The following is an 18,251-nucleotide window of genomic DNA, read 5'->3' as shown; positions in this document are numbered from 1 at the left end:
CCTCAATTGATAATGAACAGGCCTCTTGTGTCGCTTGTTCTCTCCCTTCCCTTATGGACCACATTCCCACAATACATTTAAAGCCCTGTGATTAGTCATGGCTTCCCACAAAGAATCCTGGGAGATGTAGTTTGTTAAGGGTTCTGAGAGCTGTTAAGAGACCCCTTATTCCTTCCGCAGATCTACACCTCCAAGGGCTGTGACTGTTTGAAGGGGTATCAAAGAGCTTTAAATGTGCTGTGTGAACGTGGCCACAGTCTCTACTCTTGTTTTGTTTTTTGGTCTTTGCAGTTTTTCTTTCCGCTCCTTTCTGTTTTGCTCCTCTCACTTGCTATCTCCCCAGCTTCGGCATATTGCCATTATGTAGTTTGTGTTTTTCATATTGAATTTTTGTGTTGCGAACTGCCTTGAGATCTACTGATGGAGGGCTGCATGCGAATTTAATCAATAATAATAATAATAATAATATGGGACGCAGATGGCTTGCCGATCAGAAGGTTGGCGGTTCAAATCCCCGCGACGGGGTGAGCTCCCGTTGCTCGGTCCCTGGCTCCTGCCAACCTAGCAGTTCGAAAGCACGTCAAAGTGCAAGTAGATAAATAGGTACCGCTCCGGCGGGAAGGTAAACAGTGTTTCCATGCGCTGCTCTGGTTCACCAGAAGTGGCTTTGTCATGCTGGCCACATGACCCGGAAGCTGTACGCCGGCTCCCTCGGCCAATAAAGCGAGATGAGCGCCGCAACCCCAGAGTCGTCCACGACTGGACCTAATAGTCAGGGATCCCTTTACCTAATAATAGTAATAATAATAATAATAATAATGTTTTGAAGTATGTCTCCCTCTCCGTCCATAGGCAGTCATTCTGCCGCCCTTCTCCCCACAGCTCCTGCATCGCTCTCTCCAGAGCCCGCCCCACCTTCCCCGCTGCCGCCCCACTCTGCACCAGACCTGGGGGCTCCCCAGAGGCTGTTTGGGTGCCTGGTGTGCCAAGCCTTCAACACGGACAGCCTGGAAGCGCTCCTGAGGCATGCGTCGGCCCCCCGCTCGCTGCCCGAGGCCGAGTGGAAGGAGGTGTCGGGCGACTTGCACCGCTGCCGGCTCTGCGCCTACGGCACCCAGCTGAAGGCCAACTTCCAGCTGCACCTCAAGACCGACAAGCACGCCCTCAAGTACCAGCTGGCGGCCCACCTGCGCGAAGGGGGCAGCCTCGGGGCCCACATGGGGGCGGAGCTTCCGCTCGGCCCGCCCCTCCACCTGCACTGCAATCTCTGCGAATACGAGACCAACAGCAAGGAGAAGATGAGGCTGCACGTGGCGGGGGCTGGCCACCAGGAGGCGCTGCAAGGCTACAAGGTGCCGGGGTCTGAGGGGAGTGGGCGGGGCTTGTGGATGACCTGGGGAGCGGCCTTCCTCCAACTCCCGCCAAAACGGGGGTGGAGCTAAGCTGTCCTTTTCAGGGCGTTCCTAACAGGAAGTGGGTGGAGCCAAGCAGAAAGGGGTGGAGCCACCGGAATGGGAGGGGCTTTAGAGGAATGGAGGCATGCCATAAGGGAAAGAGGAAAAGGGTAGGTGTGAGAAGGGACAGGTGCGATCCACCTGGAACGTTGAACGGATCCCATGTCCTTGCTATCTGCAATTCTTTCCTTCTCTCCCGCTAGTTCCTCCTGGAAATGGAGGCGACATCAGCAGCGCCGCCAGGCCCCGAACCTGCCCCGTTCCGCTGCCTCCTTTGCAACACGGACGCGCCGAACCGCCTGGCCATGATCCAGCACCTGCGCTCTCCCCAACACCGTGACTCCCATGGCCAGTGGCGCCTGCAGCTCCTCCAGAACGGAGAAGGCACCCCGGGCCTCGAGAGATACATCTGCTTTGCTCCCGCCAACCCCGCTGGTAACGGCCCTGCAGCTTGGCCATGGCGGGCACCCCGTGCCGCCGGAGAGGGTGGCAAACCAGCAGAAGGTGCCAGGCTGCAGATTTGCGCTGAATGGAGGGCATAAATGGTGGATGGTGGGGAATAGCAGCAATAGTAGTAGGGGCTGAATTTTGAGGAGAAGAAACAGCAATTCTTGCAAATGTTCAAAGTGGCAAGGCTGTGGGAGTTTTTTTTTTTTGGGGGGGGGGAGAACTGAAGGTCGGATACCAAATACTCTTTCATTCCTCCATTGTCTGCCCGCCTTCTCCCCCCCTTCTCTCTTTCACACCCCCTTTGCTTCGCCACGTCTTCCCCTTTTGCTCTGCGTTTAATGCATGCCTGTGTCCGCAGATATTCAAGCAAGAAGCTGCTGAACGCTCCAGCCTCCTCTTCTTCCACCGCCGCCAACCTCCCTCTCCTTCTCTCCCTCCCCCTCCCCCCCCAGCTTCATAATGGATTATGACAGATACTGGGGTGGTTGCCTAGCAACCCGCAGGAAGAATGAAGGAGAGGAGAAATGAGAAAGAGAGATGTAGGGACCGCAGCCGGGCGGGGGGGGGGGGAGGGAGAGGAAGAGAGGAAAAAGGGAAGAGAGAAAGAAATAGGGAGGAAGGATAGAGATCCCCTTTCCTCCCTTCCTCCCCCTTCTCCTAGCTGGTAGCTGCCCTCATCCACCTCCCGTCAGGTGCCCAGGGCGGGCACCCCCCCCCACACACGTGATGCGAGTTGGCCTCGTTCCCAGCTTCAAATTTATCTTTCAAAACATTGTTGACCCTGCAAATGTTCCGCCTCCCCCTAACGCACACCTGAGAGTGTGCAGAAGTGTCAACAAGGATCAGCTGCATAAAATGCATTTACAGCGTGGGAAGGGGAGCTGTGTGGGTCGTGGGGAGGCTAGTGAGGGGGTCCAGCCCTGAGGACAGACTCCAAACCAAAAGATGGGAATGGGTGGGTTTGGCTGGGTGGGTAAAGCAGTCCTGGATAAGGGGATCATGTTTAAATTTTTGAGCAGGGACCTTAGTGGAAGCGAAAGCATAGGATGCGGGTGTTCGGGTTGGGTGGCTGCTTATGTGGGGAAGGCATATGGGGAGATTCGAGGCAGTTAGGACAAGGCAATAGGAAAAGTGTGCACCGGGGAAGGGGGGGGCGGTTTGCCGGATGAGAACACCCCGCGTTGTGAGAAATGGAGGTCTTAACATCTTGGCGGGTGTATTGAATAGTGTTAATTGAGTTGCCAATGGCAGTGAGGTTGCTACTGCCGGGCGGGAAGGCAAGTCCGTTCGATATTAACGATCCCACTTGGGTTGAGAGTTTAATTAGTCTCTGACGAGGATAAAGTCCTGGATCGTGCGTCATGCCGGCTCTCGCAGCGTCGGCGGCGGAATTCCCTCCTCTCTCGTCTCCCTCTCCCCCACCCTACCCCCCATGTTTCCCACCTTCCAAACTCCCAGGTGAAAGAGGAGGAGCAGGAAGATCAGCCAGGCTATCTGGGTGGTGGAGGTCTCTGGAAGTTGGGCCACAGCTCCCATCATCTCTGACCGTAGGCCACGCTGGCTGGGGGCTGGTGGAGCCCAATAGCATCTGGAAAGCCCACCCCCCATTTCACTTCTCCCTCCACCCCACACCCACGTATGGTTCTCTCCCCGTCTCCAGGGAAAGAAACACTGCCAGAGAACTTGCCCCCGGAAAAGGAAACGCAGAGTAAAGCCCAGGCGGCTGGTGAGTGACTCCTCCCCTCTTGTGCAAAGCCACGCCCACTGGGGAGGTTCCTGCTCCTTGAAGCCACGCCTACATCACTGGCCACGCCCCTAACCCCTCCCTCGTGGTGGCAGCCCGTGCGAAAGGCTCCTCCCATTCAGGGATGCCAAACACCCCAAATGTTTGAGCCCCTCTTGATTTCTCCAGCGCCACCCTCCCTTAAGGAGGCGGTGTTCTGTTGAAAGGCACAGCTATCCTCAACCAGGGGGCTGGAACGCCAGGAATAGGAGGAAAAGACCCTTGCAATGCCTTCCGTCGGTTTTGAGTGTTGTCTTAAGTGCAGAGTCCCATTTTGCCACCGCGACTGCTGCAAAAGGAATAATAAAAGGGGTATTTGTGGGCGAGTCCCAGCAAGTCTGGCTCCTCGCTTCCGTGAGGCTGGCTGTTTTTATTATCCTTATTAAATTTATTACCTGCCCTTCTCCAGTTGGTCCCAGGGTGGGTTATGGCGATTTTTGAAAAATTCAGCATTTCAAATATCTTGCGCTTGCAGGAATAGGGATGGTTGCACTGGGGTGGGGGGCGGCTGCCAAGGCATCCTTTTCAGGGTGCCTGATTCAATGCCCCCCCCCCATTCAGCTGTCTCCACTGCAGTGGGCAGGGGGTGCTTGTCTGGTACCACCCCCAAGAGCCCCTCTCTCGCCACACCCCTCCATCAGGCCTCAAAGCCCCCTGGAGCTTTTAACCGCCATTTTGAAAGTGTCTGCAGGAAAACACCATAACGTCCCCCCCCCCTTTCTTTCCTTCCTGCAGGTTCTGACGAGACTGAAACGAAAGCTGGAGGTGTGGGAGACACTACAGTGAGTGGCGCTTATTGGGGGGCTTTGCGGGGGGGGGCAGAGGTGGGGGAATCACACAGTGTCTCTGAAGCCCCTGTCGCCTCCATTTTAACCCTCTCTCTACACGATTCAGCGGTGGCAGCCTCAAACATCCCAGCGAAACTTGGCAGATTAGATTATTTTTTTTGCTCGCTTGTTCCTGGTGGGGGTCCAAATGGTTGAATTAAAAACAGAAATTAAGCATCTCTGCCTAGCAGGTGGGGGGGGGGGAATGAGATCCACCCTGATGAAACAAATTGGCCATGACCAGCTGTGAAATACACAATGTTAACCGTACCACTGCATTTGGTAATAAAGCCCATTTATTGAATGGGATTGTCTGCTTATACTGGTCCCATCCTATTAACATTGCATTGCCATGAATCCACGGGTTTGGAAAACCCACTTCTCTGTCTGTTCTGACGCCACCCTTGCCCAGCTCAGAAAGGCCTGTGATTCTCAAGATGAAAACGCTGGCAAAGCTGTGCAGACAGGATCAGATCGGTCCTTGCAACAAGCCCTTCGATGTTAACTAGCTTGGGTTTATTATGCCCGTTTTACAGCTGCCCCCCACTGAGCGCACGGGCGAGGACCTGGCGGTCCAGGGAAAGAATAGAACCTCTCATTTTCGCTCGGCTCAACCCTTGACCCGCCTTGTGCTTTCGGCAGATACCAATCAGCCCTTAGGTTAAATCCTGACACAGACACTTTCATGTCTCTCTTTGATCCTTCAGCCTAAGGCCTTTAAACCACACACATTCCCCGGTCTGCCGCTTGGGGCACTAGCTTGTTTGCGTGTAAGAAAAGGCAATATTTTGGGGGGTGGGGGAGGGGGAGAGAGCTTATTTATTTTCTTACGAAGATGGCCCAGAACCAAGATGAGCAGGTGGGAGCAAGCATGTGTCAGCTCCATCTTTTTAATGATTATTAATCACCCTTTGTGGTTTCCCTATTAAAAACTTTTTGTTTTCTTTCGTTCTGCCTACACCGACACGCCTCCTCCCTCAAATCCTCAATGAGATATATATGCAAATCCCCCTTTCCCTCCAGGCGCCAGGAAGAGACAGGCTCCTGCTTCCTGGAGCTAATGTTTTCTTTTCTCGGACCTCCATCTCTCTCCCCCCCCCCCCTTTCACCTTCTTCTTGCCAAACAGGTGTTCTGCTGCCCCTACTGCAATTACACCGACCAATCAGCCGAAGCCGTCCGGGCTCACACCGTCTCCCAGCATGCCGTGCAGCCCAAATTCCGATGCCCGCTCTGCCAGGAGCAGCTGGTCGGCCGCACCAACCTCCACTTCCACCTCAGCCACATTCACAACGTGGTGCCCGAATGTGTGGAGAAGCTGCTTCTGGTGGTGAGTTGCTGACTCAATGGGCACCTCTCCCTGCCCCGCTTAATGTTGGAACCATATTAAGGGTGGAGGGGATACAATAGCAAAAACTGCTTTTTCACATGCCACTAACCCTTTGCAGGTAATTCAACAGGTGAAGCTTTTCCTTCTCTGGAAAGCTTGACCTGTTGGGTCTGCGCCCGTCACGCTGCTGTCAAAGAGATGGGGACTGTGCTTGACAATAGGGGCTGGGGAAGATGTGGGGACCCAGTGGTGAGGACAACAGGGGGTTATTGTGTTCTTGTTTTTATTTCGATTACAGTGGTACCATGGTTCTCAGACTTAATCCGTTCCGGAAGCCTGTTCCAAAACCAAAGCGTTCCAAACCAAGGCGCACTTTCTCATAGAAAGTAATGCAAAATGGATTATTCCGTTCCAGACTTTTAAAAACAACCCCTGAAACAGCCATTTAACATGAATTTTACTAACGAGACCACTGAGCCATAAAATGAAAGCAATAATCAATGTACTGTACTATAAAATAAATAAGACAGTATTGTAGATGATAAAAATTATTGCTTTTTTCTTACCTCTACTGATGATAGTCATTGTTTGGATGGGGGGCTTTTATCCATTTCCGCAGTCACACAATCAATCCATCAGTAGCTGAACTGTCACAAAAACAAATTAACCGAAATAGCCTCAAAAACAAAAACCACAAAATAAATAGCAAAAACAAAAGCGCCAAACTTAATCCGTTCTGGAAGTCTGTTTGACTTCCGAAATGTTAAAAAACCAAGGCGCAGCTTCTGATTAGTGCAGGCGCCCAGGCAACAACAGCCGACAGCCACATTGGATGTTTGGCTTCCGAAAAACGTTTGAAAACCGAAACACTTCCGGGTTTTCAGAGTTTGGGAACCAAGGCGTTTGAGTACCACCGCCCTGAGCCCGGCTTCTGCTGGGGATGGCAGGATATAAATAAAAAATTATTATTATTATTATTATTATTATTATTATTATTATTATTATTACCAATGCGTTTGAGAATCAAGGTGCCATGGTATATATCTTGAGGTTTTATATTTTGATTTTGTTCTATGAACCAACCTGAGACCTCCAGGTATAGGGTGGTACAGTGGAACCTCGGGTTACATACACTTCAGAACAAATTAAGTACTTAACCCCGAGGTACCACTGAATATAAATTCTAATCATCACCATCATCATCATCCAGAGAGCCAAGTGGGGGCGTCATTAGGAGAGAGGTGTTTGTGGCTCCACCGACTGGTGAGCTTTAGCCTGTTTCCACCATTCGTAAAATGGCCGCAGCAGCATTTTTCAAATACTTTATAAATTGGGGAGTGGGGAACCTGTGGCCCCCAGTTCTGCTTCCCTGCTCCAGATGATCACTAATAGCTGGCTCCTCTCTTCCCCATCCCGCCTTTGGCTCATATAATTCTGCCTTTTCTTCTTCTTGACCTTCTCTCCAGGCCACTACTGTGGAAATGACCTTTGCCACCAAAGTTATCCCCGGCCTCAACCTCCCTCCTGACCCACTAAAGCCCGGGGGGACGCCCAGCTCAGAGCAGGGGGCTGGGAACGAACCTGAAAGCCCTCTTGCTGGTAAGTAGCGTGTGGACTGCAAAGAGAGGGGCTTTCACCTTTCACCCACTAAGGGTAGCATCAAGATGCCAGGGATTTCGTGGCAACCGGGACGCCTGCTTGACCCTAACCTCCCCTTCCTGGCAACCCTTGCCCAAAAAACAAAAAATTAGGCAGGAAGAAGCAGTTACTGACAGGAGTAACCAAGGGCTTTGTCGTGCCTATTCTCAAGCTTCTCTGTCCGGAGGGCATGAGGACTAGAAACCTGCTTCCTGGGAAACTCATACGGCTTCTTAGGATGCCACAAGCGATTGTATTGGTTTGAGAAGCAGTACAAACGCAATCCAACGGTGCGCTGACAGAAGCAAAGCATATTAAGTAACACAAGTCCCTCTTGCAGGGCAGGGGCTGTAAACGCCCCAAATATTTAGCCCTCTTAAATATCAGAAATTGGGAATGAGGTCAAGGCAGTACTTGTCCTGCTCCATTTGAACACACCCTACAGAAATTCAAGCAGCTAATTTACACAGATCTACATTTACAGATGAGGCAGGAAGCGTCAAGGTATGACAAGCGTCATGGATAAAAAGAATTCCCCCACAGGCAGTGAGGCCTGCATTTTGCCAGGAAACACACCTGCTCTCAGCAGGTGCCCCTGGGGATTCCCAGCCGTTTTGGGACAAACTCTCTAGCAAACACCTAGAACTGTGGGGTTGGTAAAGACAGACCAAGCTCCATAGAATCGAGGGACTGTAGAGTTGGGTCTCTTCCACAGACAGGGCCACAGTGACTGTGATGCCAGCCTCCCTGCCCCTGGAGATGCCTGTTTTTCCGGGGCGAGGACGAGGAAAGGGACCACAACGATCACCTAGTCCAACTCTCTGCAATGCAGGCAGTGGCGTAGCGTGGGGGGTGCAGGGGGGGCCGGCCGCACCGGGCGCAACATCTGGGGGTTAGGGTTAGGGGGTGCAAATCCACGGGTTAGGGGGCGCAAATTACTTGCCTTGCCCCGGGTGCTGACAACCCACGCTACGCCACTGAATGCAGGAGTCTTTTGCCCAACATGGGGCTCAAACCCAAGACCCTGAAATTAAGAGTCTCGTGCTCGTTGCTGTGCTATTTGCGACCGACTGTGGCAAGCTATACTTCTGCACCTAGAACCTCCACGCACACACACAAATACATCCTGGCTAAGGAACGACAAAACAGGCTGTGGGGGAAACTGATGGTAGCTTCTCTATCTCTCCTTTTTCTTTCTCTCTCCTACATCAGCACCACCCACAGGGGAGAAATCCCCTCCGGCTCCTGTGCTTTGCCCTGAAACTCCTCCTCCTCCAGCCTCCCCTGTTCCACCTGCTGACCCCCCAGAAAAGCCACCCCCAACCTCTTCTCCACCTCCTCCTCCACTGCCGCCGCCGCTGCCACCACCACCACCTCCTCCTTCAGCTGCTCCTCTGGAGTTTGAAGACGAAGATGCTCCACATCCAAACGCTCCACTGGAGGAGGCGCCACCACCGCCACCACAGGCTTCAGCCGAGGCTCCGGAGGCCTCTCCGCTCGCCCTGCCCAGCCAAGACCCCCGTCACCCGCTGTCCTACCGCAAGGCGACCAATTTCGCCTTGGATAAGTTCCTCGACCCGGCCCGGCCCTACAAGTGCACGGTCTGCAAGGAGTCCTTCACGCAGAAAAACATCCTCTTGGTGCACTACAACTCCGTCTCCCACCTGCACAAGATGAAGAAGGCCTCGGCCGACCCCTCCGCGCCGTCCCGGGGCGAGCCCGGCGCCACCGGCGTTCTCCAGCCCTCCTCGGACAAGCCCTACAAGTGCACCACCTGCCGGGTCTCCTACAACCAGAGCTCCACGCTGGAGATCCACATGCGCTCCGTCCTGCACCAGACCCGCTCCCGCGTCGCCAAGATGGAGGCCGCTGGCAAAGCGGAGCTGCCGGCTGCCGAGCCGGATCCCCCATGTGAAGCGCCGCTGGAAGCGGAAGCCCCCAAGCTCCTGGAGGCGGGCTGCGTGCAGGTGCCCACGCTCCCGTTCCTGGCGCCGTCCGCGGCAGAGCTGCAGCGCTTCCCTGCGCCCTTGTTCACTCCGCCGCTGCTGCCGCCCTTCCCGCTGGTCCCAGAGTCGCTCCTGAAACTCCAGCAGCAACAGCAGCTGCTGCTCCCCTTCTACCTGCACGACCTCAAGGTGGCCCCCAAGCTGGCTTTGGCCACCCCGGCACTGACCCTCCCGGCCACGCCACCCGTGCTGCTGCCACCTCTGCCAGCCAAGGAAGAGCAGGCGCCGGCAGCCGCTGCTGGATCCAAACCAGAGGCGCCGGAAGAGGCCGAAGCTGAGGAGGCAGAGGGGGGCCAGCAAGGGAGCGAGGCATCCCGCACGGCTGCCAAAGCCCTCCTGGAGAACTTTGGGTTTGAGCTGGTGATCCAGTACAACGAGGGGAAGCAGCCTGCCGCCCCCGCCCCGGCTGCACCTCCGCGCCCGCCGGCGGGCAAGCTCTTGTGCGGCGCATGCGGGAAGCAGTTCTCCAACATGCTCATTCTGAAGACGCACGAGGAGCATGTGCACCGGCGGTTCCTGCCCTTCGAGGCGCTCAACCGCTACGCCGCCCAGTTCCGGAAGAGCTATGACAGCATGTATCCCCCTCCGCCGCCAGCGCTGCCCATCGAGACGGCCACTGCCACGACGACTGCCCCGACTACTGCCGCTGCCACAGACACCACCACAGTGACCGTGCCAGCCACCCTGCCCCTGGAGATCCCCCCGCTCTGCCCTCCGTTTTTAATGCAGCCCATGCCAGTGGTGGTGCCGCCGCTAGAGAGCGAGACCCCCCACGTGCCTCCCGAGCGCTTGAAATCCTTGTGGTTCCGGGGGGAGGAAGAGGAAGGCGGCAGTGGGCCCGGGGTTCCTGAGCCTCTTCGCGGGGGCTTCCCGTCCACCCGGCGCTTCTCCCGCACCAAGTTCACAGAGTTCCAGTCTCAAGCCCTACAGTCTTTCTTTGAGTGCAGCGCCTACCCCAAAGACGGCGAGGTGGAGCGGCTGTCTGCAATGCTGGGGTTGCCCAACAGAGTCATCGTGGTTTGGTTCCAAAACGCCCGCCAGAAAGCACGGAAATGCGGTGGGAGCGAGGCCAGCGTGGGGGGCGGAGGTGCCGCGGTGCAGCCCTCCTGCAAGAAATGCCGGGCATCCTTCCGCTGTATCTTTGAGCTCATGCGCCACCTTAAAAAGTGCTACAACGACCAGCCGGTGGATGCGGAGGCAGAGGGGGCCGAGGAGGAGAACGAGGGCCCTGAGGAAGAGGAGCAGGAGGAGGAGGAAGAAGAAGAGCAGCAGCAGCAGCAACAGCAGCCGCCGGAGCCTTCAGGGGCTGACGGAGAAGCTAAGGTTGACGGCACTGGAGACAAACCTCAGGAGGAGGAGCAACCCACGGCCCCGCCCGAAAGTGCAAGCACCCATCCCTGTGACCACTGCACAGCCAAATTCTCAAGCGCCGACCTCCTCAATATCCACCGTGTTTCTCACATGCCAGCAACCGGCCCTCCGCCAGCCCCGCTTGCCCCCCAGCCTCCCCTGGATTTGGCCCCGCTGGTGTTTGGCGACCGCACCACCCACCCAGACCCCTCCCGGGCCCAGAAGCGGAAGCACGAGGACGGGAGCTTGTCGCCCACCGGCAGCGAGTGCGCCAGTGTGGCGGGAGGGGACAGCGAGCCCCCCCGGGACAAGCGCCTGCGCACCACCATTTTGCCGGAGCAGCTGGAGATCCTGTACCGCTGGTACATGCAGGACTCCAACCCGACCCGGAAGATGCTCGACTGCATCTCCGAAGAGGTTGGGCTCAAGAAGAGGGTGGTTCAAGTGTGGTTCCAGAACACGAGAGCCCGCGAGAGGAAGGGTCAGTTTCGGTGCAACGCCAGCACGGCCAACACAACCGGCAAACCCTCACCGGTGCTCCCCTCCGCCTTCCCAAAGTTCAGCCCTCTGCCGCGAGACCCGACCATCCACTACGGAGCGGCCTTCGCGCCCAGCCTCTCTGCGGTGACTTTACAGCTACCTCCAGCGAAGCCAGAGATTCCTGCAGAGCCACAAGCGCAGGAAGAAGCAGCCGAAGAAGAATTGCCAAAAGAGAACGAAGACCGGAGCCTGTCGGGAGGGGAGATGAGCGACTCGTCTTCCTCCTCCTCCTCGTCGCTGGCCGATCTGGATTTCTCCGGCAGCCGGCGGAGCCGAGGGGCAGCCGGCGGCTTTGGAGGCATGCACGACGCTTTGGGCCAGCGCCGGTATCGCACGCAGATGTCCAGCCTGCAGCTGAAGATCATGAAGGTTTGCTACGAGGCCTACCGGACGCCCACCATGCAAGAGTGCGAGGTGCTGGGCGAGGAAATAGGGCTGCCCAAGCGGGTGATCCAAGTGTGGTTCCAGAACGCCAGGGCCAAGGAGAAGAAGGCCAAGGCTGCCAGCGGTGGCGAGGAGGGGCATCCCAGCACTCCATCGCAGGCCGAGTGCCCCTACTGCGAAGTCAAGTACGATTTCTACGTGTCCTGCCGTGGGCACCTCTTCTCCCGCGGGCACCTCGCCCGACTCAAGGAGGCCATCAAGGCCCAGCTCAAGAGCGAGAGCAAGTGCTATGAGCTCGTGCCGGACAAAGGGACGCCATCCCCGACCAGGCTGGGTGCCTCCATGCCTCCCGCCACAGTGCCATCTTCCCTTGGAAGCATGGCTCCCTTTGCGCCAGGTGAGTGAGAGGTGGGAAGGTAAGTTATGTTCAAGGAGGTTGGGGATAGGGCCTCGGCATTAAGCCATGTTACAGGTTCGCCACTCACTATGGGATCTTTCCAATCCCATATCTACTCAGCTTCTCTTCAAAAGTATCGCTAGGTCCCCATATGCTGCTCTGACCCTAATGCCCACTTCTGCCATTTTGCGTGGAAGCTCCCAGGCGTCATTTTCATCCCAAGTAGTCGCTCCGTGTGGCATTCTGGTTCTCCACACAATCTTTCTCTTCTCCCAACTTTTTCTTCTTCTTCCCACTAGCATAGCCTTTCCTTCCCCCTGTCCCGTCCCCAAGGCTTCCATTTTGTGTGTCAGGAGTAGGTTGGGGTGAAAATGGCGCTGAAATCTCCTCCTCTTCCCCCTGCATCTGGGGTGGCTCATTGAGAGTGGTAGTTAGTGCCTTGTTACCAGAATGAGAGGGCATCCATCTCAGCAACCAGAGGAAGCAGATGTTGGGTTGTAGAATTGTAGAAATGTAGAGGATCATCTAGTCCAACCCCCTGCAAGACCCAACGTGGGACTCGAACCCCTAATAAATAATAATAATAATAATAAATTTATTATTTATACCCCGCCCATCTGGCTGGGTTTCCCCAGCCACTCTGGGTGGCTTCCAACAAAATATTTAAAATACATTAAAACATCAGTCATTAAAAACTTCCCTAAACAGGGCTGCCTTCAGATGTCTTCTAAAAGTCAGATAGTTGTTAATTTCCTTGACATCTGATGGGAGGGCGTTCCACTACTGAGAAGGCCCTCTGCCTGGTTCCCTGCAACCTCACTTCTCGCAGGGAGGGGAACCACCAGAAGGCCCTTAGACCTGGACCTCAGTGTCTGGAGTGAACAATGGGGGTGGAGACCATAGCTGTCAACATTTCCCTTTTATTAAGGAAATTCCCCTATTCTGAATAGGATTTCCCTTAAAAGAAGGGAAACGTTGACAGCTATGGTGGAGACGCTCCTTCAGGTATACTGGGCCGAGGCTGTTTAGAGCTTTCAAGGTCAGCACCAGCACTTTGAATTGTCCTCAGAAACGTGCTGAGAGCCAATGTACGTCTTTCAAGAGATTAACCCTGAGATTAAGAGTTTCATGCACTCCAGCCTTAGCTACCCCAGGAGGGCTGGGCTGGGCTCTCCAGTCGTCCTGCAAAGACTCTGTCCCTAAGGCTTTGAAGCAGGGAGCCAGTGGAGAAAGGCAACACTGAGGAAACAGGTAGAGGTAGCACCCAACTCACCCCTCTTTTCTCTCCCAACAGGCCCTTCCTCTTCCTCCTCTGGGGCCCTGAGCACCCCTTTGGCCTCCACGCAGCCGGGGCCCCCCTTACCTCAGCACCTCACTCCGGAACCGGCCCAGCTTGGCCCCTCCACAGAGCCGCCGGCACCTGCTCCAGAGACTTCCCCGGGCGACGGCCAGGCAGACCCCGCCTCCAGCTCAGCCCAGGAACCCTCCGTGCCCTCCACTGCCGCGGTGAAGAACCTCAAGACGTTGAAGGCCGCCGTGCCGGCCTTGCTGGGAGGCCAGTTCCTGCCCTTCCCGTTGCCGGCGGCAGCCACGGCGGCAGCCCCCTCGCTCTTTGGGGCGCAGCTGCCCGGGGCCTACTTCCAGCAGCTCTACGGCATGAAGAAGGGGCTGTTCCCCATGAACCCCGTCATACCTCAGACGCTTATGGGGCTGCTGCCCAGCCCCCTGCTCCCGACGCCCATGCCCGAGCCGCCCGTTGAGGTGCCCGAGGCCCCTGGCATCTCCACGGTTGACGTGACTCACCAGTACCTCTGCCGCCAGTGCAAGGCGGCCTTCGAGAGCGAGGGGGCCGCCGCCGCCCACCAGGCCACTTTCTGCTACTTTGGGCGCCAGCCCCCCGCGGCCCCGCCCCCGCTGCGGGTGCCCGTGTGCACCTACCACTGCCTGGCCTGCGAGGTGCTTGTGAGCGGGCGTGAGGCCCTGGGGGCCCACCTTCGCTCCAGCGCTCACCGGCGCAAGGCCGGATCCAACGCAGCAACCGCATCGGTGTTTGCCAAAGAGGAATCCAAATTACCTCACTCGGACTCCAGCCCAAAAAGTAACGCTACCTCTACGACACTACTAGCTTTATAGAGACGGATGCTACACTGCCACCGACCGAGAGAGAAGGACTAAGCAACCAACCAACTAGCCAACCAGCCGGCGGAGGGAAGGGCGCCCGCTCGGCGTGCCCTGAGCCCTCTGCCCATACCAAACGCCCATCACGCAGCCCCCCGCCACCAGTAAACTCAAGAAACGGCCCCCGGCCAAGGCGACACCCAGTTGCCCGAAGGCCACGCTCTTCCCAGACCCCTGGGTAGCCATGTGGGCAAAGCTGGACCCAGATGTTCAGCCGTCCCACCGCACTCCCCCAACCTCACCGCCATCTTGAGGGAAGACCAGTTGACCTGGTGCGGAACAGAAATGCAGCCTACCGCCCGAGGAGCCCCCCAACAGTGCCCACCTCAGAAATGCCTTGCGCTCTACATGGAGTGCAGAAGCTGTTCTCCTCTGCCACCCACCGTGCCCCTCGCCCTCACGGCCCTGTGCATCGGCCAACGCCAGTTCCCAGGGTCTCTCCTCCCTGAAAGGGTTCCTGGATCCTGTCCAACATGGGTGCCCAACCCATCGCCTTCCCGCAGTCCCTTCACACATGCCTGTGTATTCCAGAGTCTTCCACCTCCTGTGGCATACACATGTACCTCACATGAGAGAGGCACGAGAGGCTCTCACTGTCTGTGGTTCAGGTCTCGGTGTCCTCCATCTTTTCCCTCAAGGAGGGTCCCTGGGCATCTCAACAGGTGTTCCTTGGGATGCCAACCGCACCGTCTCCTCGCGTCAACAGGAGCTTCCCAGAATCCTTTGCCCAAAGTCCAACCCCTCATGTGTGCAAGAACCACACTCCCCCCCCATCCCGCCCATCTCCACACACGCTTGTGACCGCTGCTGGCACACCTGCCGCACGCCCTCGTGCGAACCCGGTCTCCTCCCTCTCCCTCTCACTCTCTCACACACACCTGCTTAGAGCTCCTTCTCTCACTCTCTCTCACCTTCCACCCTTTTACTGTGTTATTACCGACTTGAGAAAGGCCAAAAAAAAAAAAAAGCAAACAAAAATAATGGACGGAAAGAAAGAAAAGTTATTAACCCAAGGAAACAAAACTTAAGGGGGGGGGGAGGGGGGCAAAGATAAGAAACTGAGTCCCCAACCCCACACCCCCAACCCCTCCTAGAGCATGTGCTGCCCATTGTGTATAATAATTCCCGTCCTGGACGGATGGACAGATTCCCGAACTTGTTGATGGATTTTGAACGACTTGAACAGCAACCAAACTGGGGAAGAAAGGCGCCTCTCCCTCTTCTTTCCCGCCATTTTTTCCCTCCTCTCTCTCTCTCTCCTCCTCCTCCTCCTCGTCCCCAGTTGGGTCTCTGCCCGCACTGAGGAACCAAATAAAACTAACAACCTCGCTGTCTTTTTCCTCCTGATAGACGTGACTTCCGTCTCCGCGCGGGAAACGACACACAAAAAAAAAAACCCTACTCCGATGGCTTTAAAAAAAGAAAGAAAGAGAAGAAAATAATAATAATAAAATAAAACCAGAAGGATCCTCCCGTCTACACACACACAGTTACCTGCCACGTGCTGGTGTGCCGACGTCCTTGCAAAAAAGAAAAAAAGGAAAAAAAAAAAAGAACACAAAAAAACCCTCTTTATGAATCCAAAGCTCTTTAAAAAAAAAAAAAAACTTCTATACAATAACCAAAAAGAAAACCAACAGTTTGAGAGAGAGACTACCCACCAACAAAAAGGAATAATAAAAAGCAAACTGGAAATAATTTTTTTTAAAAAAGAAAAAGACATATGACGACGATGACGAAGAAGAAGAAGAAAAGTTACGCCCTCACGTTTTTCTTCCTCCTTTGTGTCCGTTCTTTTGGGGTTCCTTCTCCCGTTCTTTTCTTTCCCCAGCCCTGTCTCTCCCCCCCCCCCACCTTCCAACCTGCCAAGTGTTTTTTAGGCCCTCTCCCACTTAAAACAAAGATGGACAAGAATTTTAAGAAGTTGATGGAAGTGGAAACCTGTGGGGTAGACAAGGGGGGATTACAAAAAAAAGAAGAAAGAATCCCCCACAAAAATAACCAAACGAACTACATTCGGGGCGTCCAGAGGGGGTGGGCTCCTACAGCGGCTCACCCTCCGAGACCACCCTGTTTTCCTCAGACTGCCCCCCTTCTCCCCACAGCTCTGCACCCCAAAATGGGGCGAGGGGAAATGTCTTTCTGTTGTGTATTTAAAGGGGGGGATGGGGTACAATAAAAAAATTAAAAAGAAATAAAAATTATATTAAAGAGATGGTCTGGGGGGGGACATGCTTTCGGCAGGGTGGGGGTTGGGTGCATATATTTGTGCGGGGAGAGGGAAGAGAGTAAAAGCACCGAAGAATGGACAAATATTTGGATACTGATCTAAGGTCTCGCTTTTTCCTGTGAAGCAGGGAAAGTATCTTTCATGTGCACCCAAAACAACTTTTTAAAAAATGTGAATTCCTTGATCTAGGGATTTATTTGCACAGTGCCAATGAATGTGGGTTGTTGTTCTTATTATTTATTAAATCTATATAGCGACCTTCGTCACAAGGTCTCAGGGCAGGTTCACCGAATAAAATACAAGATAAAAACACAAGTAGATAATTAAAACCAAAGCAGTATCACCCTCCCTCCCTTATTAACAAGGGGGATGCAGGACTTAGCTGCTTCTGTTTTAGTCGGTAATTGATCATCTTGAGAAAGCAGTGCCACAAAACGGGCGCACTAAAGATTTGAAATCCTGTGGTACAGGAGGGCCACAAAAGGGTTTTCTGTTGTTTTTTTTCTGGGTCCTCCAACACACTTAGGGCACAGATTTGCATGACGTTTGCGTCTGCTTTGTGTCATTCCCGCGACCGGCAGAATTCGAACGCACCACTCTTCCGCCCCCAAATTGTATTTCCAAACTAGAAACAGCTGAACCTGCTTAATTTCTGCCTGCCACACAGCTGTTGAAGGCTGGCTTTCAAGGCCAACCCTAAGCCAAAACCTAGTCCTGTAGCCAGTTACCTGGGAGTAAGACCTATTAAGCACATAGGTAATTCCTTCTTACGTATACCACTATCCTGCAAATTGCCTATACAGTGAATTCTTATTGCTTGGTGTTTATGCCGAAGCCTCTTTCTTTGCAGATTATTATTATTATTATTATTATTATTGCATTGCCATCTGAAGGTGGGGGGAATTCCTTTACCATCCGCCTGGATTCACTGTGTATAGAGTATTTGCAGGAAACAGCTCAGACAAACCCACCAGAGGAAGAACGCATCCTAGTTGCTGCAGGGAAAGGGGAAATTATGGAGATCCCAAGGATGAGAAAATTGAGACAGAAGAAGGGAATCGGCAGCTCTTTGAGACTCTGGGGATTTCTCTGGCCCGGTGTCCAAACAGCTCCCTTGTCAATCACAGCTATGACTTCACTCATTGGCTAAAAACCAAAAGGCTGGAGCAGCCAGGCTGGCTCATCTAATAGAAAATGCTTATAAGAACAATTGCAGATTTGCTTCATAACTTTCTTTCTAGATGGGCTAGAGACTTTAGCACTGACTGTTATCTGCCTCTCCATAACGCTGCTAATAATGGGTGCAAGCTCCAATAAAATCTCAAACCCTGTGATTTAATGCAAAAATGTTCTAAAACAATTTTGCTTAGCAAGAAATGTGCGTGGAAAGAAAAACAATATTGTTTTCCAACCGGTGCCAGTTTCTTAGCAGGCGATCCAAATATTCTGAAATTTGATTTGGAGGGGGAAACCCTACAAAGAAATCCAAACCAGCTACTGGTTTAAACTAAGTCCACCAGTAAGGTATTATTCTGATTCTTTTTTCATTTCCATACCGTCAGGTGCTCTTGAGAGTTTTCTGTTGGACGAAAAGCAGGGCAGACTTTCGAAAATTAAACAAGATTTCTGGCATCAGGCAAGATGGCTGCCCTCTCCTAGCTATGCTGTCCTCCTAAACACCATGGT

The 18,251-nt window shown here is 54.2% G+C and overlaps 1 protein-coding gene and 1 long non-coding RNA gene across 7 annotated transcripts in view; one reads left to right on the top strand and one right to left on the bottom strand.

Annotated features, from left to right (window-relative positions):
• Positions 1-16,345, top strand: part of ZFHX2 (zinc finger homeobox 2) — a 33,488-nt gene extending 17,143 nt beyond the window's left edge. Inside the window, exons 3-10 of one of the 4 annotated variants that reach the window (XM_083409993.1) lie at positions 853-1,352; positions 1,658-1,958; positions 3,565-3,630; positions 4,423-4,469; positions 5,642-5,842; positions 7,309-7,441; positions 8,693-12,157; positions 13,452-16,345. In XM_083409993.1, coding sequence (XP_083266119.1) covers positions 853-1,352; positions 1,658-1,958; positions 3,565-3,630; positions 4,423-4,469; positions 5,642-5,842; positions 7,309-7,441; positions 8,693-12,157; positions 13,452-14,290 — 5,552 coding nt within the window. In that variant the 3' untranslated portion in view covers positions 14,291-16,345. The remainder of the gene's footprint in view (positions 1-852; positions 1,353-1,657; positions 1,959-3,564; positions 3,631-4,422; positions 4,470-5,641; positions 5,843-7,308; positions 7,442-8,692; positions 12,158-13,451) is intronic. The other 3 variants (XM_083409996.1, XM_083409994.1, XM_083409995.1) reach the window with 3 other exon arrangements.
• The window catches only part of LOC310663228, a 44,070-nt gene that overhangs the window by 5,697 nt on the left and 20,122 nt on the right, over positions 1-18,251 (bottom strand). For all 3 annotated transcript variants that reach the window (XR_014504405.1, XR_014504406.1, XR_014504407.1), the window contains one exon: positions 6,409-6,489. This is a non-coding gene — a long non-coding RNA (uncharacterized lncRNA). The remainder of the gene's footprint in view (positions 1-6,408; positions 6,490-18,251) is intronic.

Source organism: Podarcis tiliguerta (genome assembly GCF_965153285.1).
Source record: "Podarcis tiliguerta genome assembly, chromosome: 13".
In the NCBI taxonomy this organism is placed as follows: Eukaryota; Metazoa; Chordata; class Lepidosauria; order Squamata; family Lacertidae; genus Podarcis; species Podarcis tiliguerta.
Note: the sequence above shows the minus strand (reverse complement) of the source record. Positions and strands in the feature narration are given on the sequence as shown.